Source organism: Apis florea, unplaced genomic scaffold, assembly GCF_048593485.1.
Source record: "Apis florea isolate Af1SG1 unplaced genomic scaffold, ASM4859348v1 contig_2350_pilon, whole genome shotgun sequence".
NCBI classification, from domain to species: Eukaryota; Metazoa; Arthropoda; class Insecta; order Hymenoptera; family Apidae; genus Apis; species Apis florea.
The window spans coordinates 2,883,474-2,909,123 of NW_028256565.1; the positions used below are offsets into that span (position 1 = coordinate 2,883,474).

The following is a 25,650-nucleotide window of genomic DNA, read 5'->3' on the forward strand; positions in this document are numbered from 1 at the left end:
TATACTAAAAAAGTATAAAATTTACATTTTCACAGACAGATGAGAACATCGATATGGGTATGTATACGGCACACAAATTTTTTCCATAGTACATGCATACTGTGTTTGAATTTTCTCTATCACAAAATCGATACTTATACGCACGATTTATAGGATCGATACATTCTTTTTAGAGATAAGTTGAAACTTAACTTCTAGGGATTCGAGATTTGAATCCGAAACTTTGCGAAATCTCGAAACTTTTGAAATTCGGAATTTTCAAAATCCAAGCATTGTTTTTTCATTATTTTCTTTCTTTTTTTAAAGAATACCCAAAAATTATTCTCAAAAATTGAAATATAATAATCTTAATTTTTAATTTTTAAAATTTTTCAAATTTAAGGTCGTAATCAATAATAACAATAATAATTTTTTAGAATAATTAACAAAAGTTAAATTTCTGTTAAATTTTTTTATTCGTATAAACAATTTCAAATAATGAAATCTAAACGTTCTTTCGACACATTAACATCGTGTTTCTTTCTTAAGAAAATATTTTTTTGATTAGTCCTAATGTCACAGTTCAGATTTTGATTCCTTTTGGTTTTTTTTTTAAAATCATTTGCTTGCACATACAATGATTCCATTCAATGAGTTTATCGAATCTGATTTGATTGCACATGTCAAAACATTTACATACTTTATATGGCATCCTTTCGAAGATAGAGTGCGTGTCCATTTAGAAACATTCTTGGAAACTGATCTTGAAAATGAATTCTTGCTTGTGTTGAGAACGTTTTGAGAATGTGTTTGCGAGGGTAAAATTGTCGATAAATAAATTTCGAAAATTTTAATGTATACATGTATACATAATATGATATAAGAAGAATTCACTAAGAGCCAAAGGATGAAAACCAAGGATGGTTTAAAAGAATACACGTAAATGCGAAACAGGACGACAGCTTCGACAGACAAATTCGAGTGTCAAACTATTGTTAAGAATGCAAACAAGACAAATCGATACTTATTAAATACTTCTGTATGAATAATCTGTAGACTATCACGATCGATAATGATTGATTATATAATTTGGTGTCGATAGTCTTTCGCATGAACGAACACGTGGATTGTTCTCGCACGTTCTATATTTTTGTTATTAATATGTACATAAAATATTTTTTAAGCATGTTTATCGATAATAAGGAAAATTCTTGATTGAAAAAACAACTTAATTTTTAAATTTATTTAAAATATTTAATTTTCAGTTATATCATGAATATTAAAAAGTGTATAATACTCATAATTGAACATGGATATTAATTTGTTCGTGCGTTTGGTAATTGTTGACAATGAAATATAGGAAGAATATAGACAAGGATGATTAATAAAAGAATATCATCATTAATTTTTGCTTAGCTTCCTTTCATCGGCTCGTATAATTAATACTTATAATTGATATCTGTATACTCTATCTATTTAATTAGCGTATTTAAATTAGCGTAATCATCTTTCTATTATATCGATCAATTATCAAAACAATTCAAATTTGAATATCATTATCTTGTATCTTAATTTTTTTTCTCGTAGCACAATAATTTATGATCGATACAATGTTTTACAAATTTTTTCTTTCTCATTTATTATGAAATGAAATATTAATGCATGTGCAATGCTGATGCAAAGTAACGAGTTAAATACAAATGTCAAAGATAAATAAACGATGGACTTTGGTAGATAAAAAGGTATACTATTGCAGTTCATAGAAATGCATCCATTCCGACAGTATTGAAACATTGATTAGCATTTGAATGAATCGTGTATGTCCTTCTTCCAGATATTAATGCACATCATGTGCATTGTGCCATCTTTTTTTTTCTTTTCTTCTTGAAAATCATATAAGATACAAGAAAAAGAAAAAGGAAGGAAAACAATAAAATGATTATTGCAAAAATTAATTCCTCACTTAAACTTTAAACTTTCATTGTAATTAAATTTGTTGCAACGTTTTATAATAAAAATACGAAAGTGGAAATATTAAACAAGATATGATACAAAAGATAAGATTTATTTCAATGCACGTGCACTATGACAATGAATAGAAAACTGGCAACGGTTCGTCGAACTTATCGTAACAAGAAGAATATATGTTAAGTAAGCGATAAAAGTCACATATTATTATAATAATGAAATTATAGATTTGAAAATCTTTTTCTTTTTTTTTTTTCGTATAAAAAAGAAATTAATAATCTCATAATAATAAAATACTTACTACATTATATATTACACGTTTGAGCGTAAGATTATCATTCTGATGTTATCTTATAAATTAATCTGAATCAAGAAGAAATTGTTCTTTAAACGATAGACAATGTCTATACATTCTATTCCAATACGAAATACTCTCTTTCTCGTTAATTAATCAATTTCGAATGTCATGTCGAAGATAGCGAAATCATTTTGAACGCTTGACGTTATTAGTAGTAATCTGCACGAAAATACATTAAGTTTCGATGTGAAATAATAAACATTGAAGTCGATTAGATAAAATTGTAGCAGATCGTGGATGAAAAAGAGAGAAACGTCGTTAAAAGGAACGATATTATATACTTATGACTATAAATCCGATAAAGGAACAATTACCGATGGATCCGGATGATTCGAAACTGGTGATGAATTAAGCGTTCCCTGACTATAAATTAAATTATTTAACTATGAATTTTTAAATTTCTTTCGGAAAAAAAAAAAAAAAAAAAAGAAGAAGAAAAGAAGAAGATTATTTCGATATTAGGATTGAATCTGAACAAAGTAGCATTTTTGCATTTCTGGCAAAGTTTCAGATTCGATTTTCGTGAATTAAAAATCCAGTCTCGATCCATCTTTAATTACATTCTATTTGGTGATTACGCGTTATCCATCATTGGTAATAAATGCGATTACATGCATGTATGCGTCGAGACACTCTAGCTGTATTTCCACGTGCCTGACGTGGAATTTCTGATCTTTCATGAGTTAGCAAACGAGTGACCTTCTCTCCACTATGTAATACATCGCATTTTCACGTGATCTAATCCAATCGGGAAAATTCTAATTATCTATGCGTAAAAATATCGAAGAGAGAAATATGTAGTCTAGTATCTAGTCTGGGATCGCCATGAATTTGCATTCATCTCGCCAGCGGCATCTTCTATTAAATTGCAAGTCGATACGTTTCGTGCCTCCTACTTCTCTGACAGCGTATCAGTCATCTGATACATGCAACTACGTTTCACAATTACGATTAATTTTTAGTCTACACTGCGCATTTCTTGTATTTTTAGTTTTGTCGTATGCGCGATTACGATAGTTGATTTGCAGCCGAAAAATCAAAGTGTCGCGTAACACACATTGTGCGAAACATCGAGATTAAAAGAGAGAAAGAAAGAAAGAAAGAAAGAAAGAAAGAAAAGAAAAAAATAAAAGAGAAAAAAAAAAAATCGCACAAATTGCACGTTGCAATCAATTTCCATAAACGCATCAATTTTCAGAGATATCATTCCGTCCATTTGCGCAAGTATAAATTGATGTATACGGAGAGGTTTCAATTAAATGCGATTTATTTTCAGCCTCTTTCGCCGAGCTGTTCGAATTCCAAGAACGGTTGCATTCATTAAGCTGCCGTAAGAATTGAATGTGGGTCCTACAATCATTCGTTCACGTGTCTGAACTTACAAGGACGAAGACCCGATTCGTTCGGTTACACCAGACTGGTCTGATACACATACATGCATTACATACACGTACATACATGCAGGCCGTTCACAGGGCTCTCGTGGCACGAGAATATCGATGATGCATACTGAAATTATGTCATCTCGGTTATCTAACACTTTATTCGCGAAGCATTTATAGAGAATACGAGCGCGAATATCTTTTTTTTTTCTTTTTCCTTTTTTTTTTTTTTTTTTTTTTTTTCTCGGCTTTATATACCAATAACGAGTTAAACTTTTATTAACGGGTTAATAGTCGCGTCTATTATCGATAATACGGACAATTATTGAAATCAGGAGAAAGTGTTTTCGATCAGATTACAGATCACTTTAGAAAGTTACCGTAAACGTATCGTAGATAGCGGTTTAAGAATACACGTGGAGCAAAGTTCGTCCAGATCGATTTATTTTTGCGTTCATCGACACGCGTGATTCAACGGAACGTTTCGAACTGGATAAATCCAAAAGAATTCAATCTTAATATCCTGTTGGCTAGTCGATAATATATGCGATTCACAAACTTTCACGAATTTATTCCTTGAACAGGAATAAACCCGAGCGCGTCTGAACAAAAAAAAATTATTATTTCAAATATTATTTCAAACGTGCGATGTTCGTTATTCAAGATATCTTGAAAAATTTGCTTTGTACAAGGATCTCGTGATTTTTATAATTTAAAAAAGGAGCAGGGAACATTCGATAAAGGGGGGCGGGGGGAGGGGGGAAAAGAAAAAGAAAAAGAAACAAAAGAAGGGGGAGGGGGGAGGAAAAAAAGGTAAGTTCATGGATTTATCTAGAAAAACGAAGGAGGGACAGATTGGAATTTCTTCGGAGTCTCAGGCGTCGAGGGTTGTCACCTTGAAATGGTCGGCACGTGTAGCCCTCCGGCGACCCTGAGGTCTTTAGACGTCTGTTAAAAACGTACGAGATCCTTGCGATCTTTCCTAATTCGTTAGTCCCCTAGTATGAACATTCCTAAAATAATCTGTTAGGGTAGATTGTAGTTGCGATACGTCTGGTGAATCATCATCGTGCTAATCTTTAGGAAACGAATTTGTAATAGTAATATTTAAATTATCTATTTAAATTGTATCGATAAAAAAAAAAAATATAGAGAAAAAAAAAACACGTAGATATTATTATATTTATTATTATATTACTATATTCATTCCCTCTCCTCTCCCCCCATTTTATCTATTTTTTTTTTGAATTGCTTTTTTATAAACTTTATATATATATATATATGATTGTGAATTATTTTTAAATCATTTATTTCATGTATTTGTTTTTATACGAAGCATTTATAAATCATAAATTATTAGTTGGGGTTAAAAGAGTAAAGAAAATTGAAATATCAATACGTTGTAAGTTGATAACGATATAATATATGATGAGAAAGAAGAAATTATCTATACGGCCTTAAATGGTTCATTTTTGAATTTGCTTTCTCGATGAAATTGATAAGTTATCGATTCTATGTCGTCTCCCTAATGCCTCCTACGTTGATAATAATATATAACGCTTATTATTCATTTATGTACAGAAACAAATATTTATATTTATTACTTTTTTAATATATATTCCTTTCCGTGAATCATTTATATGACTATTATGCAAAGAATAATTCTTTTATTTTTTAAATCAATGCAAGCCAATTTTTTTGATTTAAGATTTTAATTTTTATCATTCATTTGTTTAAATTTATTTTAATTGCTTTTTCATATTTTTGAATTTGATATCTTTATTCTCTTTAAATATGTCTTATGATTAAATATAATATCTATGCTATATCAAATCATTTCTGTGTTCTCGTACAAATTAAGAAATTTATTCAACCACGTATAGAAATGAGGAGAAGTGCCATTTAGATTTTTTTTTTACAGAAGCGTCTATGTACTTCTGTTAAATATAATTAGTGACGTTAACTTTCGAGATTAAGACGTACGTTTTTCGTACGAGATTTTTGCGTGATAAGCCAATTCGAAAGGCATTCCTTCTATGATTATTCTGACTGCGTATATCTCACATATATGTATATGTGTTTACATTTTGAAAAGCCACGTGCTAGCAAGGTGAAAATATCGAATACTTGTTCAAAAAGAATCATTAAGATTGTTTAATTATTCGTTAAGATTTTATTATACATGATACATATATCTATTTATATGTGTATATTTTTCAAGGAACATTTAAAGTCTCTAAAAAATAATATAAAATAAAATTTATTAAAAAAAAGTTTTAAATAAGTTCATGTTTCAATATCATTTAAACAATCAATTTTGCTTAATTTCAACAAGGTTTCAAAATTTCTCTATCATTTTTACGGATGATTAATATTTCGTAATCTATTTTGATGAAATTTGTAGATATACTTTGGCTCAACTGTTCATTTTATTATTTAATCAATATTCAAATAAACTTTTATTTCCTATTATTTTAGCGTTATTACTATCTTACTATTTTCTTTATTTATCTTCATTGTGCAATATAAAAAAACGAAAAATCAACAATAATTTTAGTTTCGAAATGTATTTTTATATTATAGTAAATTCTGATCGAACGAAAAGCTAAGAATATTATAATGTATTTTAAAAAAAATATAGATTCTAAAACTATATAAATTATCATATATAAAATATATGTAATTTTTGTTTTAACTTTATTATTATATTTGATATTTGACTTCATTCTATTATCGATATTATATTTATATTATAATCAAGATTAAGAAATTAAGAAAAATTATTTTGAAATTATCATGACTTTTCAAGAATATATAACAATAATAATAAAAATCGGAAAATATTAAAAAATCTAAGATGTTGCAAAATTCAAAGCGCATAATAGATATATGTACAATGAGAATAAAATAATGTATGAGTAAATAATAGAATGATACAAACAAAACAGATTGCGAATCAAACGGTATTTTTGTCGATATTAATTGCGTCCTTGACTTTGAACCTGAAAGATTAATAGATTTACAAAAGTATATCTAGATTCAAAGAATCGACTGTTCAAAAGTCTTCTTCTGATATACCTGTTGCAGCAATATCACTGTTTGCTTCCACAGAAGTGGGGGTGCACGTGTGTCCCGGAGGGGCACCTATTCGGTCGACACGTGTACGACCTTGACTTTGACCTCGTGCACGAGACACCTACCCCCAGAGACAGAGGGTCGATGCATCTACCTCGAAAAGCGTCGCCTCTTTTTTTTTCATCATATTTTTTTCTCAGAAGAAGGATCACTTCTTTTGCGAAGATTCCATAGTCGGAGAGAGGAGCATATATATTGTTTCATAGATAGAGATAACATGATTTGAAGAAATGGTTGTCACTACTGTGTATAAGATTCGCATTGGTCAGCTGAAAATATACACGTATGTGCATATATGTGATAAAGATTTTTTAGAATTTTATTTTTTGAATAGAATAATCTGGAAATGATCTAATAAGATAAGAATTATTCTTATTATATATTATAAATTATCTCGATACATTTGAATAATGATTAATGATTTTATTTTTCTATCTTGAAAAATAATAATGTTTTAAATATAATAATGTAGTTAATATAATGATATAATAGTAATGTAAAATAATTTGAAATAAAAAAATTAGTAACATTAACTAGATACATAAAATGTTCTGTCAAATATTATTTTAAATTTTATTTTAAATTATTTTTAAAATTTTTTATAATAATAGATAATTATTGATCTCTAGTGAATTTGTCTTATATTTTATTCTTTTAAAATTGTACCATTCAAAGATTAAAATTGTTGCTTTATTTAAGTATTCAGTTTCGAAACAAATGATAAATCATCGTTTAATGAGAGCGTGCAAACTTCAAGGAAAAATCAGTAATAAATATAATTTTATTTATTATTGACAGGAAAAAGAACGAATGACCTCAAACCTCATTTAATATTATCACATATTACGTGTAGAATTAACCATTTTTCTCTGTTTTTTTTTTCTACAGTCTGATTCAATATTAAATTTACAATTTATCGAATTATATATATAATACATTTCTTAATGCATAGTGATACATGTAATGAATATTTAATAGATAATTTGAATGAATATTACAGATTAATATTTATTGTTATCTATTAATTCAATTAATTATCTATTTATCAAGAAAAAATAACGTCAAAGATATAAATATATTAGACACGTGTTAATATTAATTGCTATTAATTATTAGATAATTAAATTACATATTTGTTACACATTCATTGATCCATTTTTTGATTTTATAAAATAATTTGATTAAAGATTTTTGTTTGTTTATTATTTATTTCTATTCATATTTTGTATTTGGCTCTCTTTCAAAGAAAATAAATATTTTAGATAAAAGATTTTTCCTAATATCTATATATTTCTTTTCATATTTTACAACAATACTTTCCTGTACGAATATTGTGAAAGTGATTTTAAAATTTATAGTTTATGAAATTGATACGAAAAATTAATCAATACATCCAAATTTTCATCATTATTTTGTTACATTTTCTATTAATATTTATGAAATTCTATTTATAACTTTTTATCAAATTCTTCACATGAAATTTGGTATTTTGAATTTCCAAATTTATATTTGACAACGATATTGAAATTCTTTTTTTTAACGAGTAATTTAAAACAAATTTTCTTTAATAAAAATTCTTTTATATTTAGAAAAGTATATATAAACAATATATTACGTATCTTTTATATTTATAAAAAAAATCCAAAAAATAATTTTAAAATAATGCATTTTTATAAAGTTTCCGTAATTATAAAATTTAAAATCAAATATTGAAAATTGAATATATTTAATAATATTTATCATATCTATTAAAATATATATATATATAAAGATATAAATTAAAACTGGTACTAGTAATAGTAATTCTAATTTGACAAGTTAAATTATTTATTCAACACAATCTATTCGTAATATCTAAAATATTTATGTTAGAAAATACTGATATATATTTATAATTGCTAACCATTATTATTTATGAATTTATGGTTTTGAAATAATAATTTAAGGAATAAACACTTTCATCTAGTCTGAGCAATATAAGTATTGAAAAATAATGTAAAAGAAAAGATGTTATTTTTCAGCAATTTAATATTAAATATAATAGATAGAAATCTGATTATTATTATAAGATTCTCTACACTTGAATCTCAAAAGTATGATACATAGATGATTAAAAGTATTTTAATATTGTAATTTTGAAATTAAAATCAAAATTAAATATATTGATAAAATTATTTAGGATTTTAATCCTAAAATATCATGAAATTATTAAAATTATAAAAATCGATGAAATCTATTACTATATTTTATATAATCATCTCTAAATTATATAATTACATTATATTTACGGAAAAAAAAAATATTATAATCGAAATACAATTGAATTATTAATTTTCTTCACATATATATATATATATATATATATATATATATATATATATATATATATACATATATACTATATACATATAAGTTTATAAAGTTTATAATTATCAATTGATGAAGAAAATTGAAAAAGATTATTTTCTTAAATACATGCATTTAAATATATATATGCATTTACTGAAAAAACTTTATTCATCTTGAGATTTCTTTTTCTTCTTTTTTTTCTTTTCTTTTATAACTTCTTCATTTGTGTCTTCATTTGTATGTGTAGTCTCTTCAATTTCCTGATCTTTATTGTCTTTTTTCTTTTTTTTTTTCTTTATTTGTTCTGTAATAAAAAAAAAAAAAACATTTTATCTATATTAAATACTTAGAAACTAAATTTTATAATTGATTATCGATATTACAGATTTGAAATTTATAAAACACGCAAAGAGAAATAAAATTTTACCTCCTGATATTTCAGAACTTGTTGCTAATATCTTTTCTTCTTCTTTTTCACATTTAAAGCTAGATTCAACATTATCTCCTGCTGTTTCTTCCGATTTATTTTTCTTCTTTTTCTTTTTTGATATTGAGATTTCTTCTTCTGGTTGAATTACTTGTTGAGTTATTGGTTCATCTGTACTATCACTGACTTCCTTCTTTTTCTTTTTTTTAGGTATTTCTTCATCTGGTTTTGTAATTTCTTCTATTAGTGGTTTTTTGTCTTCAATTTCTGAATGTCTTCTTTTTCCACTTGGAAGAGTTGTATCAGCAGCAATAGGATACTGCATATATTCGCTTTTAGTATGATATTTCTCAAATTTTGCTTTTGCTTTGCCTGTTCCACTAATTCTACGAAGATTCCCTTCTTCTAATATCCTTAAACGTGCTTCTAACTTAGTTTTATGCTCTGCACCAAGATCAAAGTTTCCATCTTCTCCTAATGCATCTACTCTAGTTGCTAATGAAGCCTTAGCTGCTAACATTCTAGACATCTTTCCCTTATTTTTTGTTGAAGATTGCCCAACAAGTTGTGCATGATAAATTAAACCATATTTTGGTGTATCTTTTTTAGTTTTTAACGCTCTAAAAAGAGCTTTTTCTGCACCAAGTATTTGTACAGTAGATGCAGGATGCTTAGCAAGATTAATCAAAGATCCAGCATGCGAAATTAAACGAGCTCCTACTAATTCTCCAACAAGTACAGTTAAATTTGGAGCCATTGCCATCATTCTTGCTTTAAGATAATCATATAATTGTGTCCTATATTGAGAAATTTCAATAACCTGATCACATAAATGTTGAATATTTAAAATATCATCTTCAGAAATTTCAGTTCCCATAGATATTTCAGCAGCCTCTTTTACTTTTTCCTCAATATCTTCTGGTAATATATCAGATAAATCTGAATTTATAGTATTTTCTCTAGTTCCAATTATTTTTACTGTTTTAACAAATGCTATATTATCTGTAATAATTTTTCCAAGTTCTGGAAAATGCCAACCATACCATTCACGACAACGCATAACATAGTTATTTAACTCTTTATCTAAATCATCTAATAGACAAACAGCTTGTATTATCATAGTATCAATTTTATCAGGTGAAAATTTCAACTTATATCTAGAAAGACTATGTGCTAAACCTAATGCCATTGCTGTAATTTCTTTTTTAGGTAAACCAGCCAATAAACTATCTATTTGGCTTCTTATGCATCTCATTAATTCTTGAATAGCAGTATTACTGACACAAGATAAACTTAGTTTATCTTTTATGGCATTACCTAATTTCGCATCTGCTACAGCTAATTGTTCTTGAAGTTCATTGCAATGTTTTTTAAGTATTTTTTTCAACGATTTACAAAGTTTTCCTTCTACTGCAGCTGTTGTGGCTACAAGAGCTTCAGTAGTATCTGCGAACTTCTCAAAATGTTTTAATTTAACTCTGTAATACAAAAGTAAATATAATTGACAAATATTAATTTTTAATATTAAAAATAAAATTATTATAATGTAATATATATTTTGCATAATAATTTTGCATAATAAATTTATTATTATGATTATTAATAATATTAATTAATACTTTTTTAATATTTATACATACATTTTGCTAGCAGCTTCAGGTGTTTCAAATTCATGATAAAGATTTTCTACTTCTGTTAATTTATTTTCATCGAGTAACTATAAGAAACAAATATAATTTTATGTAACACAATTAAATTAATATGATATTTATACTTAAAATTTTAAAATATTAAATTGTTCAAATAATATTAAAAATTATAACCTATTACAAACACGTGCAACACATAGTTAGGTTAAATATTAAATTATATTTTTTAGAATACTTTACCTTAAAAATAGCATATCCCGCAGGAGTTTCAAATAATACTAACATTTTGAAAAAATTTTTTTTACGATAAAAATATTATATTAATGTTTAAACAAATCTCACATTTGTGATGAAACGCGCCAACGAATTGTAGCATAGACAAGATAGAGAATAGATCTACCATCCAATATATTATTTTTCCGCGTTTAAGTAGTAACGATTTTAAAATCTCTTTACAACTTTAATATTATTTCCAATGTTATCGATTCAAAGATAAAGAATAAGCACAAATTAAAGACGAGATATTTTCTTTTGTTATACGTTCGCCTTAAGTATATTATTTTATGTATTTATTTGAAAATTTTATGTTACGATGAATTATAGTGTTTTTGGATGTTTTAATATAATAAATGTGCAAAAAGAGCGCGAAATTAGATTTTAAAATTAATAAATAACACAAATATTTTGAATTAATATCGTACAAATTTTAGGAAATTTTATTTTTAATTGTATTCATCAAACCTCAAAGTAGTTGTGAAATTATAAAATTTTAATCGAGATATTATATTTAGTAAAAATATATTTATCTATAATAAATCTGTAATATGAAAAAATCTTGTCTTTAGATTACATTTTGTTATATTATAATATATAGCATAGAAAAAGAACATACGACCAAAAGAAAGGAATGTATAAGGAAAAACATAAAAGAAAACGTTAGGATGTTTTTATTTTGAAATAGTCAATGAATTATTAAAAATTGCTAGAAATTTAAAGAAAATGAAATAGAATTATTTGGTTGATTTGAAAATATATAACAAATTTATAATTTTAAATTATTTATAATTTTTAAATTATTAATATTTAGCTAAAGATAAAATTTTCAAGAAAATAAATGTTAGAAAAACAATTAATGGCAATCGTTGATTTAGAATTAAAATCAGAAAAATTTGACACATATCAAAATACTAAACATATAGGAATACAACATTGTTTTACATTAATTTGATTGAAATCATATCTAAGTAGATTGAAAAAATCTTAATAATCTGTTAGTAATTTACAAAAAAAAAAATTTTTGAAAAAGATTAATTTATATTTCTAATAAAAAAAAATTGAAATATAAAATAATAAAATAATTTTATATTTCATATGAGTCTTCAAGAATAATGTGATGCTTATCAGTTCGACATGACGCATATTTATAAAATTACAAAACATTTGTTATATGAAAATAAATTTACTTAAAGCAGTGTCTATGTAATATATATATTATAATAAATATATGTAGCAATAATATTTCTAAATTTTATGAAATAGATTATATTCTTATTAAGATTAAAATGACTACAATAGGATTTTATGATTACAATATAATGAAAGAAAAGAAAAAAAGAAAATTTTAATTCCTGTTGATTTTTTCGTAAAAATCGGCAACTTTGAAAATCTATTTAAGCCCATTTTCTTGAAAGGATTAAGAAAATTATTAAGTATGACTCATTGAAAATGCTAGTAAAGATCGATAAGTAACTAACTAAAAATATATATATATATATTATATATTTCTTTTTCATATGAAATATCTTTGAAACTTAACATTATCTTTAAAATTTGTTTATAATCTATTTTAATTACATAAATGTTATGATATTTAATAGATAATTTTAACCATTTCAATATGACAATTTTAAACATTTCTTTAATTTTTAATTAGGATTTATATTTCAATACTTACATATATTGTAATGTAGATTGTTTTATATAATGATTAGGATAATGGAAAATTTTTAAATCTAAAAGATAATTCTTTATGATTTATTTTTGTAAATATTGTAAATATTGTATATAAATAAAAAAAATGAATTAAAATATTTACATATTTAATATTTTACATAAAATTTTTATATGTAAAAATATAATAAATATATATAATAAAACTCTTCTTTATGTACAATTAAATTATAATAAAATAAAATATAATAAATTACATAATAAAATATTTATTATTACATTATTAATAAAATGTCACACAAAATAATATTGTTATATTGTTATAATTTAAAAATCAAATCGTAAAGAATTATCTTACTCATTTAAACTTTTGTTTCTAATTTGATATTTTTTAAAGTATTTTACATATAAAAAAATTATATTATTTTTTATAATACATTTCGATAGAAGAAATGTAATACATTATTAGTTTTATATATAATCAAATCAATATATAAATCATATAACTTTTATATATTGTTTTAAAATTTTTATATTTATAAAAATTTGATTTTACACATTATGAATTGAGAATTATATAAATTGCTATAATTTAAAATTTAATATTTATATATATTATTATATATAATATTAATATATATTTAGCATATCAGTAGTTATATATGTAAATATTTATGAAATTAAAAACATTTTTATACAATTTTTAACTCATCAAATATATAATTGATAGAATTTAATTAGTGAAAATTACAAATATATATAATTGATATTATTTTAAAATATAAATATAATACAGAAAAATAATTATATTAAATTGTCTGGAAACAAATTATCTTTAATAATTCAATATTTAAAGCTTCATATGCTAGAAATATATAAATGTATCATAAGAATAATTGATACATGTCCTAAAAATTCTATTAAAATTTTATCAAGTATAAATATAAATATATTTAATATTTAGGAATAAAATTGAAAAATGAAGTTCATGAACGTAATGATCATAAATATGACAATAAAAAATCATTATTAGATATAAATCGAAATTAATTATTACTTACTAAATTGAAATATTTTCAATTTTAAAGAATATTACTAAAATTGATTATTAATTTCCAGATAATTTAATAATAATATTAAAATTTAATAATAATAAGTTATATGTTTAGAAGAGTTATATATGCAATAATGTCTAAGAAATCATTTCTTAATTATTATTAAGAAATAATGATTTATTAATATTATTTATTAATTATTATTTAATGAAATAGATGATTTAGAAGAAAAATTATATCACATTTTGTTTTACAAAAACAAGAAATTATATATTTTTGTTAGTTTAAAAATATTTAATAATTTTAATGTAATGTAATTTTAATTTAACTATTTATCTACATAAAATATATTTATGATTATAAATATTGATTATATATTAGAATACAGAATAATTACAAGTATTAAATTTAGACATTGGTCTGATTTTAAATCACAAACAGATTGATTTAATCTATACTCACATATTTATACATTTATGAATATATGTACATATTATCATTTATTCAAAATTTCAAATTATATTATTACAATTAAACATATATCTTTTCTATTAAATATTTCTCAAAGCACTAAATAAATTGAAATATTTATAACTTATAACATTCATGTAATAAATATTCATATTCATTTTCAATCAAAAAATTCAGATTCAATATTGTATTTTTCCTTTTAAATCAAGCAAGTTTTTTTATATTTTTCTTGATTCATTTCATGATTTTTTAATTAATTATATTTACATTAAATATAATATGCATTTATCATAGTTTTATAAACTAAATATATTCATATTACATATATATCAATGTTTAAATTTTGTTCACTAATTGATTTTGTATAATATAAATATGAGGTATGATTATTAGCATTTTTTATTTAAATATTGTTACGACATTAAATATTTCACAGCAATATTTAAAAAAAAATATTAATAATATTTAAAACTGCTGATATATGCACTTATTAATAAATTTTATAATCATATAGTATATAATACAATAAGGTCATGTAATTTACAAACACCTTTATAAAAAATTACATCATTTAATGTCATTTAAGAATATATTTATTTCATTTTACATATGTTTAATATATCTTTTAAGATTTTAGAAAATAGAATAGACATATTCTTTGAGAACTATATAATATAAATTTTAAATTCTACTGCACTAGAATATTTATAATATTCTTAATAATTGTTTTCAAAATTTTATCTTAAATGTATAAGTAAATATATCAATATATTATTTTTGTATAAATAAATGGATTTATTTTATAAATCATCTTTCAATTTGTTTGTACAATTTGCTAGCTGCAAAATATAAATTAATATAAGTCACCTCAAAGAAAAAATAATTAATAATTAATACAACCTTGATATAATTTTTTCTATATAAATTTTACATAAGATTAATTTTGGTAAGGTTGTAAAAATATTTTTCAAAAATAAAAAAAAATTATAAATATTTGAGTCTTATAAATGTATAATAATATGCCCTTAAAAGAAATAAGATGTAATACTTTAAAAATTAACACCAATATCATAGTATTACATTCTTTTATATTGTTATATTGTTTTATGATACTATATAATTAAAATAAATTATTAAATATATTTAGTCATTGAATTTTGTTAATTTAAACAAAAAATATAAATGACTAATTAGTAATTAGAAATAACTAATCTGTAAATAGTATTGTATATAATAAAGATTATATTTTATGTAAAAAGATATTGCATTGATGAGATATAAATTGTTTATACATAAAAATATTTGTATGAAAAATTCATAAAAATTATATTATATCATCTTTCTTTTCCTTATAAGGGCATAATTTTATGAATAATAACTTATTGCACGCAAAAATTAATGAACAATTGGCTGTGCATAAACTTAATCTTAATAGATTTCAGAATATGTTCTTATATTTAACTAAATGTTTGTAAATTATTAGTTATATATGTTGTATACATTATAATTTTTCAAAGTACTAGAATAGTGCATATATTATGTATTATACATAAAATCATTATTCTTTTTATATTAATTTATCGAATACTAGTAAAGAGATTTAATACAGACTTATTTTCTTTCTGACTACGTGCTTTACTGAACACATTCCAAAAACGCAAAGTTTCATCTCCAGCACCAGTTACAATAGCTTCACCATCTGGTGACATAGCTAAATATAAAACTCTATATGAATGTCCTGTTAATTTTGCAACTTGGGTTAAGCTGGGATATTTCCAAACCAAAATTTGGTTTTGAGAATAACCATGTGTACTGACTAGTTCTGAACTATGCTTACTCCAAGCCAAATTACAAACTTGAGAACCAGTATCTACACATTGCATTGGTTGACCTGTCAATGTGTTCCAAAATCTAATACATCTATCTGCTGTACCACCACCAGAAGCTAAAAGACCATGATGATGTGGAGACCACGCAATAGCTTTAACTGCTGCTAGATGTTCGGTATATGTTTGTATTGGTGAAAGGGAATGTAAGTTCCATACATAAAGACGGTTGTCATTTCCACCAGAGGCTAAATATTGATTATCTGGAGACCATTTGAGTCCACAAACTTCTTGCCTATGAGCTCCTAGACGTCTTTCACTGACAACACAAGGAGTTCTAACATCTCTTTGTAATATTAACCTATCTCTACTACCAGATGACAAAACTTCACCATTCCAAGCTAGTGCTCCAACTCTTGCACTATGTCCTTGTAATTTGCTTACTTGTTTACTTACAGCTACATCCCATACTTGGATATAGCCCAAATGTGTACCAACTGCAACTAGGTTTCCTCTTTCATTCCAAGCAACTGATGTTACACTATTACCATCACTGGATAAATCACATAATCTAGTCACTTGGCTGGTACATGCAGACCACAAATAAACACAACTACCTAGACCAACACTAAGAACATTTTGTGAAGACCAGTCAACAAGATTTAAATAAAAATCATCTTGTAATTCAGGAGCATCCAGTACTTTAAAAGGTATTCTGGAAATTTTTCTTGTTGCTTTTCTTGGTGATCTTAAAAGTTTTTGACTTTTAGCACTCAATGGTGATAAAGAATAAGGTGAACTTTGATCCAATAGTGTATGGTCTTTTGTAGGTGTAATGTATTTAAAAAGATTTCTGGTAACTAATGGTGATAATACTCTTCTTTCTTCACATTGTCCTTTTACATCTTCTATACTTGCTCCAAGAAGTTCATTTTTTAGAAGACAAGAATAAGCAATACCATCACGGTTACTTTCTCCATTTTCGCGAGTCTTCTTTGTAACTATACCATTCCGATTATTTTCTGATATCATTGAAAATGTTGTTTGCCAATTATTGCCCGATCGTGTTGGAATAAATCGATCGAAACTATTGTTCATCATTTTAGTTGGCGAAAAATATACTGATGAATGAAGTCCAGAACCTGCCAGACTATCTATATGACTCTCGCTGTTTGACTTCAACAGCCGTTTCTCGTATTCGTGATGAAACATTTTTTTAATGCTACTCTTTCACATTCAGTCACATAATTATTCAAACACGTTTTCTTTTCTTTAAATCACGTAGATTGCACATACATTGTCATTTCTCATGCAAGTCACTGTATTGATGAAATTAAGTACAGTGTATCATCAAATCGCTATTCAACGTCAACTTGGAAAATTTTCGATACGGAAATAAAGAGGTTGAACGTGATTCTCCAATCGAAATGCTTAGTTTGAAGTACTACGTTTGAAAACAGATGGGCAAACATCTGTATAAAAAGATGCAATTGAATGAATATCCATCTAGCGACGTTCTTACGAAGTTATAATGAAATTCTAGTTTATAACGAACTTTTTAAAAAATATATAATTTAATGATTCGTGAAATTTGTGAAAGTAATCTTTAAATAGATTTTATATGAAATATTTTAAAAAAATGTATTCTTATTATATATTTCACAATAAAATTTACAGTTTTATAAATATGAGGTACAAAATAATTGACACATATATCAAAGTTATATATATATATATTCACGAAAGATTGTACAATTTTCAGTTAGCAGTTGAAAAAAGTAAGTTATGATTATTATATATATTTTTTATTCTAAAATTCTTAATATCAATTTAAAACTTTATTTATAAAATCATGCATATTTCAAATTAATATTTCAAATTAAAATTGCACAGTAAACAATAGAAAATTTAAAGTATAAGTAGAACTAACCTTAATGTTCAATATTAATTTACAACTTATATAAGTTGCATAATTATTTTATTTTAACAATTATCATAAGATATTTGTATATATTTTAAATTTTAAAATATTGAACGAATTTTTTAGTTTATATTATCTTAGATTATTGAATAATTTAATGCGATTTATATTAATAAAATAAAAATATTTTTTTAACTAAAAAGTAAATATACATATTTGCACAATTAGATGTTTAAAAAATATTGTAATTATGTTTAATATTATCACATAAATATATAGAAACATAAAATTTGACATAAAATTTTAGTCTTATTTAATCTTTGCCGATAATTACGAAAATTTTTCATTCATTGAGAATGAGAAATGCGAATTATTGGAAATTTATTATATTTAATTTAATGATTTAAAGAAATTAATATTATTTAAATGCGCGTTCCTTTAAACTGTGTAACGTACCTATATACATGCATAATGCTTACTTGGATTAAGAAATTTACGATAATGAAAATAGAAAAATTTGAACATAAATTTATAATTGTATAGTATAATTGTAATAAATATTATATTTTTAAATAAAAAATTATTTTATATTGATTACATATTCTTTAATTATTAATATAATGTTTCTTATAATATATATCAACAAAACATTTTTTATATGTTAGCCAATAATTGCAATCGAATAATATATTTCATAATATTTTGAATAATTTAAATTTTAAAATTTTTTAATAAAATTATTGATTATATGATATCATTAAATTCATTTTATTATATTATTATTGTGTATTAGAAAATACATATATCATTTAAAAAGAACTTAACCTTAAAATGATTTTTTATTTGAAAAATTTATACATGCATATTTTAATGCATTGTTAAATTTAATTTTTTAAATTAAAAAATAGATTTAAAAATGTAGTGATAAATCTATAATTAAAATTATTTAATATAGACGTAATATTATTTATCATTGTTATCGCTTAAATATATACAATTGGCTAACTTTGGGAACTCAATCAATCTTTTTTTATCGTTTAATAGTAACATTTTGAAAGCATGTATTTTATTTATTAAAATTTAATTTTACTAATTTACATTTTTATTATTATATTTATATTTTTTTCCCTTGAAAATCTTATATAATCCTTCAGATATTTTTTATAATATATAATTACAATTTTATTTAAAATTTTTAATTATAAGGATGTGTATAATTTCAGTTCATTTGAAAAAATGGGAGGTCATGGTCATGGATCTTCAATGAAAATACCGAGTCCTGACATATATAAAGTAGAAGATGTGCCAGAGCTCAAATTGGTTCAAGAAAAACTAGCTAAACATGGGTTGAAGGATCCTTGGTTGAGAAATGAAGTTTGGCGTTATACAATACTTCCTGATTCTTCTCATACCTTACGGGTATTTAAGTCAATTACTAGGGGTATGCTAGTTGGATTTGTTGCATTTATAGCAACACTAGGTATAGAAAAAACTCTTGGAATTAGTTATGATCCTAAACATGATGGTCACGATCATGATAGTCATCATTAGTTTTATTTAAAAAATAATTGATAATATAGAAAAATATCATAAAATTGCTTAATTATTGTTGTATATTATAAATTTGAAAATAAATTATAATTTAAATGAAATGATTTTATTGTATATTTAATAACTAATTAGTGATTTATATTATGAAGATTAATATGTGCAAAATGTAGAACTGCTACAGAATATATAAAAAATTAAAAATTAAAAATTTTTATTATTGTATTTGATTTGGAGTTTTTATTGAAAGAACTATTTAAAAAAATTTAAATATTTAAATTTCTAATCAAATAATTTTTTTTTAAATATTTTTTTATTTCAAATGTTTCTCAGGATATGAATATTGATAAATACTTATAAATGCATGCCTATTTGAATATATTTGAATATATTATACATTAAAAATTATATAAATTTTCTTCAATTATATAAAAAAATTATAATTTTATGTAAGCTATGTATGAATAATATATTTTTATTTATTTATTTCATTATACAAAAACTAGTAAATTCTTTAATATAATTCAAATTATAATATAAAATGCAATATCTTTAATAATATTATATTATGTATATAATACATTAATTATTTATGTAAAAAATATTCTATTTAATAATATATTATTACTTACATTTTTTTTACCATTATGTTTCATTATTAGAGTTAACAGTGTTGATACTAATATTGTTACTACAATAGCTAATGTGCTATTATTACACAATACAATGATGAGAGTAAATATTGAAATTTCAAATGTTGCAAATAACCATTCATTTCCATATAATAACACTTGATTAAAAGAATAATTATTATCTGCAAAATTTATATACAATATAAATTATGATAAAAAATATTTCCTTTTTTTTTCTATTAAAAACACATTACCGATATAGAAAGTTGATTTCTCTTCATTGTAAGAAAATATATTGAATAATTTGTCTAAAAAATGCTGTTCTTTAATAAAATAATCCTCATCTTTTATGCAATGATCTATAAACTTACATAAGAACTGTTTTATTTTTAATTGATTATTAAATATATATTCCCAATTTGTAGATGCAGAATAGAATTTATTTATAAAATTATGTCGTTTCTATGAATTAAAAATATATATAATTTATAATTCCAAAAAATTTTGATTAAAACTATATTATACATACAATTTTTGTCAGTTTCAAGTTTTTGTTGAACGTAATCCTGAAAGTTTTTGTTAAATATAATATAAATGTTTGTTGAGTTGTGCCTGGAACAAGACCTCTGTGTGCACATAAATTATTTTTTTCCATTTGCAAGTTATTAATTAAAGTAGGTAAGTCTGTATCTGCAAATCCATGTACTGATCTAAATGTAGAAAAATGTATTGAATTACAATATTTTATTTTTTAAATTTATGTACTTTGATATTAATATATATTACCTTCCATGAATATAGAAACCATAATAATTAAATGGTAAAATAAATATACTAATATTTGCAATTGAACATAGATTTACAAATTCTTGCATTCTGTTTGTAATACATTGTTCAAAAAATACAGATACCAACCAGTGAATACAATAAATTAAAATATATATTAAGGTACATATTGTGTAGTATAAAATAAAATCATAATTGTTTTCAAACAATATAGATGTTAATTCTGGTATTCCAATAATCCATGGACACAATTGTATTATCTATTTAAAATGTATAATTTAATTTTGTTTAATTTTTTTTTAATTTATTTTTTTATGAAGCTTAAATTTACCTGAAAAATACATAGAACAGCAAGTAATTGTATCATAATATTTATTTTTCTTTTTGTTTGAAGGTTTAACCATTTATTTGCAATGAAATATGTTCTCCAAATACTAATAGGTAAATTATCAAAATTGCTATCTTTATTCATTATTTGAGTAGAAATTTTTGATATTGAATTTTCAGTTGAAATATCAATTTTTTGTTTGTCAACTGAAAAAGATTTATTAAAATTCTTAGGATTCTCATATTTCTTTAATTTATATAATATTTTTTTGCGTTTGGCTGTTATTATTTCTGATGTCATGTGAAAATGTTTGAATTTATTTTTAGAAAATTTATTGATATAAAACTCATTTATAGATAAATATGGAAAATCGTGTTTACATTGATTATTTATTATTTTTGGTTGTTCCCAATCGATAAAAAATATATCAATATTCCAATATTGACAAATAAATCCAAGTATTTCTATAAACTAAAAAAATTATTGAGATTAAAATATTTAAAAGTTAGCTATAATTAATTGTATTTATATATTTATATTTGTATTAATATTTTATGTTGTATTATACAGTAAATACTTACTTTAGAAAAAAATGCTATTATTGTAAATGTTTTTATCATTTTTTCATTAACATCTTCAGGGAAAAAAATATATGGTATTGTTTTTTCTTTATAAAACATAAATAGATATAAACATAAAATGATTAAGCATAAAATAATTATATTTCCTATAATACTCATAGTATAAATGAAAAACCAAATAATTACAAATATATTAATAGAAGAAATATGATGTTGTTTAGTATAATTCCATGTTTTTATTCCTGATAATGATAAAGCCAATATTAACAAAATTCCAATAATTATCTAAAAATATTTTAATATATTATGATATAATAATAGAAATATTATTTTATATTATTCTTTATTATTTTGTATTTTTACCATAAAATATGAATCTATATTATTATCTTTTATAATAAATTTAATTTTATATTCTAATGTAATTTCTACTATTTTATCAATCTGTTCATATATTAAATCAGCATATTCAATAATTAATAATGGTGGAAATATTTTATTCTTATCCTTTGTATTTTGAACATTAATTCTGTAAAAAGTATTATAATATAAAAATTTATTAAATGTTAATACTAATTTATTTATATTTATATTATAAGTTGTCATAATATAAGATATTGAAATTAATATATATATAATTTATCCAATATAATTAAATTAGAATATAATTAAATTTTATGAAAAATGAATAAAAAACTTACATTACATTTAGTGATTTCATATAACGTAATACAGATAATTTATCGGCTTTTTCATCAGTATCATTTATTGTGAAATTTGACAATCTTTTAAAACTTTTGATGTTGTCAACAAAGAAAAATTTTCGTACTAATTGCCAATCTGATATTTTATTATAATCCTAAAATAGTTTATACTATACACATATATAATATAATACATGTTTTAGTAAAATCGAGTTATATAATCAAAACAAATATTAATTATGAATTATGTTATTTGAAAATGTTAATTAATTACTAATTTACTTACTTGATTAATATTTTTAATAAGTATAGGTAATGCATACATTAAATTATTGTTATTTTTTGTAAATGTTAAATATGGATACATAAATTCTATCTTTGCTTGCATTAAATTTTTAATTGAAAGTTTACATTTTTTTTCAAAGTCAATACCAAATCTAACATGTTCCAACAAATTGCATGGAATATTAGGTTTACCAATAAATTTCAAATTGCCATGTAAAGAAAATGTAACAACTATAAAATTTAATATACTATCCTAAAAAAAATATAATATTTACACTATAAACTATATTAGATTTATTTAATAAAATAATAGAAATGGTTATAAAAATGTATATACATACATTGCTTTCTTTCATAAAACTATAATTTTGTGTAATTTGTTTACTATTTAATATAGTTGTAGTTTCATTTTTATTATAAAATAACCATATAGATGCTTTTTGTTTCTTCATAAAAAATTTACATGCAATATCATTAGCATAAAGACTTAAAGCACACATATTTGATAAATGTTCACATGCTAATTTATCTTCTTTCTAAAAATATGTGAAAATTATTTTTTTATTCTCATATCCTTATTTATTTTCTTACCTTACAAAAATATATAACTTTTTTAAGTTCACTTCTCAAATAATAACTATCTATATGTTGATCCTTAAATTTCATTTGAAATGCAATTTTTGAATTTTGTTTATCAAAAAAAGGATTTTTATATAAACAGTAATTCTGTATCAGTGTATAATAATACTTTGTAAAATATGTATCACTTTCATAATAATTATATTCAAAATTTTTGCAGGGTAAACATTTAGATCCAGCCAAAAATGGATAAGTATTATTTTCACATGAAATACAATACATAGCATCTAATAATGTTCCATCTAAGTTTCTATCTACTATAAAATATAATTTAGAATATAATTTAAAGTTTTTTACATTTAAATAATATTTTATATATAATAATAATAATTGCATTACTATTAAATAATATAATAAAATACATAATTTAAAGTAAGTTGGTTTAAATTATATATATTTTTTGATTCTTTAATTATTACCTTGTATTTCATTAGAAGAACATATGCATGTTCCATTGTTACATGATACACAATCGTTTCCGTCTGATGTTACTGTAGCATTAATGCCACAAGATATACATATAGGATAACCATCTTTGAAACCAATTTTTTTACTAAATTTATTACAAATACATCGCAATCCTACGAATAAAATGATTTAAGTATTTGTCTAAAATGTTTTAAAAAAAATTATTTTAAACTTACGATCGTCAGATGGCTTTAGGTTTTTGTTAACATCACATTCCATGCAAGAAAGTGTCACAATATCAAAATGTTCATTATTTTTACATTTTGATGGTTCAGAAAACTCAAGCAATTCTTTGTTTGCAATAGCAATTAATACAAAATTTATGCAATAAATTAAAAGATAAAAAAAGATATATCTTCTAATACAGTAACACATTTTATGTTTATTTAATATTTGTGTATAGTTTTTGTCTCTATGGTAACCAGTTATAGAAGCATATTGTTATATTTAAATTAAATGTTGAATAATTATACTTAAAGAATTAAAAAAGATTAAGATGTTTTTTGCATAAAATTTAATATATATTTGGCAAATTTATATTCATTTACAAATTGCAAGAGTAGAATCTTAAAAAATATTTCATTAAAAAGAGTACAAATATTTTTTTTAATCACTAATTACTAAATATTGAAATAATACAAGAATTCTTTTTACATTTACTTAAATACTTAAGCATTTTTAATTTAACATAAATTAGAATTATTTTTATATTTTAAATATTTTGTATTGCAATATTCGTTTGAAATTTACAAACAGCTATTGCGCTGTTATCGATGCGCGTGATCTTGCGCAGTAAGTTATGCGCTCCACGTATTATGCGAGGAGAAATATTGGTACCAGTTACGCCTCGATCACCGTACCATACGGATAGATAAGAGGTACGCATATTTCAGATATATAATTTAAAATCATACAAATGTTATACAATGTTATACAATGTTATACAATATTATACAAATGTTAAATTTGAAATATACATGTTTTATTCGCGAATGTTTTAAATATATTTATTTGCGAATTTGATAATTTCGCATGTTATTTTTTACGAATGTTTAGTATACATATACATATATTATATTTGTAAGTGTTATAAAAATACGTGTTATTCGCAAATATATTATAAATATTAATAATATAATAAATAAATAAATGTAATGAATAAATAAAATTTTTATAAAAATAGAACAATTATTACATTAATTATAATAA

At 22.8% G+C, this 25,650-nt stretch overlaps 4 protein-coding genes across 8 annotated transcripts; 1 reads left to right on the forward strand and 3 right to left on the reverse strand.

Annotated features, from left to right (window-relative positions):
* Positions 1 to 7,584: 7,584 nt before the first annotated feature.
* nop5 (nop5 ribonucleoprotein) lies at positions 7,585 to 11,639 on the reverse strand. The gene is made up of 5 exons (XM_012490721.3): positions 11,488 to 11,639; positions 11,239 to 11,315; positions 9,599 to 11,076; positions 9,214 to 9,475; positions 7,585 to 9,171 (listed from the first exon to the last, which is right to left on the reverse strand). Exons 1-4 carry the CDS (start codon positions 11,530 to 11,532, stop codon positions 9,336 to 9,338), a joined length of 1,740 nt encoding a protein of 579 aa, XP_012346175.2. The 5' UTR covers positions 11,533 to 11,639; the 3' UTR covers positions 7,585 to 9,171; positions 9,214 to 9,335.
* Positions 11,640 to 15,293: 3,654 nt separating this feature from the next.
* fzr (fizzy and cell division cycle 20 related) lies at positions 15,294 to 18,229 on the reverse strand. Its single transcript, XM_012490723.3, has one exon. The coding sequence runs from the start codon at positions 17,759 to 17,761 to the stop codon at positions 16,301 to 16,303; it is 1,461 nt and encodes a 486-aa protein (XP_012346177.1). The 5' UTR covers positions 17,762 to 18,229; the 3' UTR covers positions 15,294 to 16,300.
* A 1,464-nt stretch (positions 18,230 to 19,693) lies between these two features.
* On the reverse strand, positions 19,694 to 25,260 carry LOC100870399 (meckelin). 5 transcript variants are annotated; one of them, XM_086904409.1, is made up of 15 exons: positions 24,618 to 25,260; positions 24,393 to 24,554; positions 23,926 to 24,230; positions 23,676 to 23,870; positions 23,336 to 23,587; positions 23,047 to 23,204; positions 22,709 to 22,874; positions 22,346 to 22,630; positions 22,145 to 22,235; positions 21,768 to 21,970; positions 21,437 to 21,696; positions 21,180 to 21,360; positions 21,022 to 21,112; positions 20,905 to 20,958; positions 19,694 to 20,832 (listed from the first exon to the last, which is right to left on the reverse strand). In XM_086904409.1, exons 1-15 carry the CDS (start codon positions 24,814 to 24,816, stop codon positions 20,609 to 20,611), a joined length of 2,826 nt encoding a protein of 941 aa, XP_086760535.1. In that variant the 5' UTR covers positions 24,817 to 25,260; the 3' UTR covers positions 19,694 to 20,608. The 5 variants fall into 5 exon arrangements, with proteins under 5 accessions (XP_086760535.1, XP_086760534.1, XP_086760533.1 ...); XM_086904408.1 differs by having other exon boundaries at positions 20,905 to 21,112; XM_086904407.1 differs by having other exon boundaries at positions 21,768 to 22,235.
* Positions 19,707 to 20,122, forward strand: ND-B12 (NADH dehydrogenase [ubiquinone] 1 beta subcomplex subunit 3). The gene has a single exon (XM_012490725.3). It carries the CDS (start codon positions 19,707 to 19,709, stop codon positions 20,019 to 20,021), a length of 315 nt encoding a protein of 104 aa, XP_012346179.2. The 3' UTR covers positions 20,022 to 20,122.
* Positions 25,261 to 25,650: the final 390 nt, after the last annotated feature.

What these genes read in the sequence shown, in the direction of transcription:
- nop5 (XM_012490721.3), bottom strand. Translation starts at nt 11,532, where the DNA reads ATGTTAGTATTATTTGAAACTCCTGCGGGATATGCTATTTTTAAG. An exon ending in CGGGATATGCTATTTTTAAG is followed by an intron (nt 11,316 to 11,487) that starts GTAAAGTATTCT and finishes TGTTTCTTATAG; the next exon opens with TTACTCGATGAAAATAAATT. An exon ending in CCTGAAGCTGCTAGCAAAAT is followed by an intron (nt 11,077 to 11,238) that starts GTATGTATAAAT and finishes TTTGTATTACAG; the next exon opens with AGTTAAATTAAAACATTTTG.
- fzr (XM_012490723.3), bottom strand. Translation starts at nt 17,761, where the DNA reads ATGTTTCATCACGAATACGAGAAACGGCTGTTGAAGTCAAACAGCGAG.
- LOC100870399 (XM_086904405.1), bottom strand. Translation starts at nt 24,816, where the DNA reads ATGTGTTACTGTATTAGAAGATATATCTTTTTTTATCTTTTAATTTAT. An exon ending in ATGAAATCACTAAATGTAAT is followed by an intron (nt 22,875 to 23,046) that starts GTAAGTTTTTTA and finishes TACTTTTTACAG; the next exon opens with AATTAATGTTCAAAATACAA. An exon ending in GGTTTCTATATTCATGGAAG is followed by an intron (nt 21,361 to 21,436) that starts GTAATATATATT and finishes TTCTACATTTAG; the next exon opens with ATCAGTACATGGATTTGCAG.
- ND-B12 (XM_012490725.3), top strand. Translation starts at nt 19,707, where the DNA reads ATGGGAGGTCATGGTCATGGATCTTCAATGAAAATACCGAGTCCTGAC.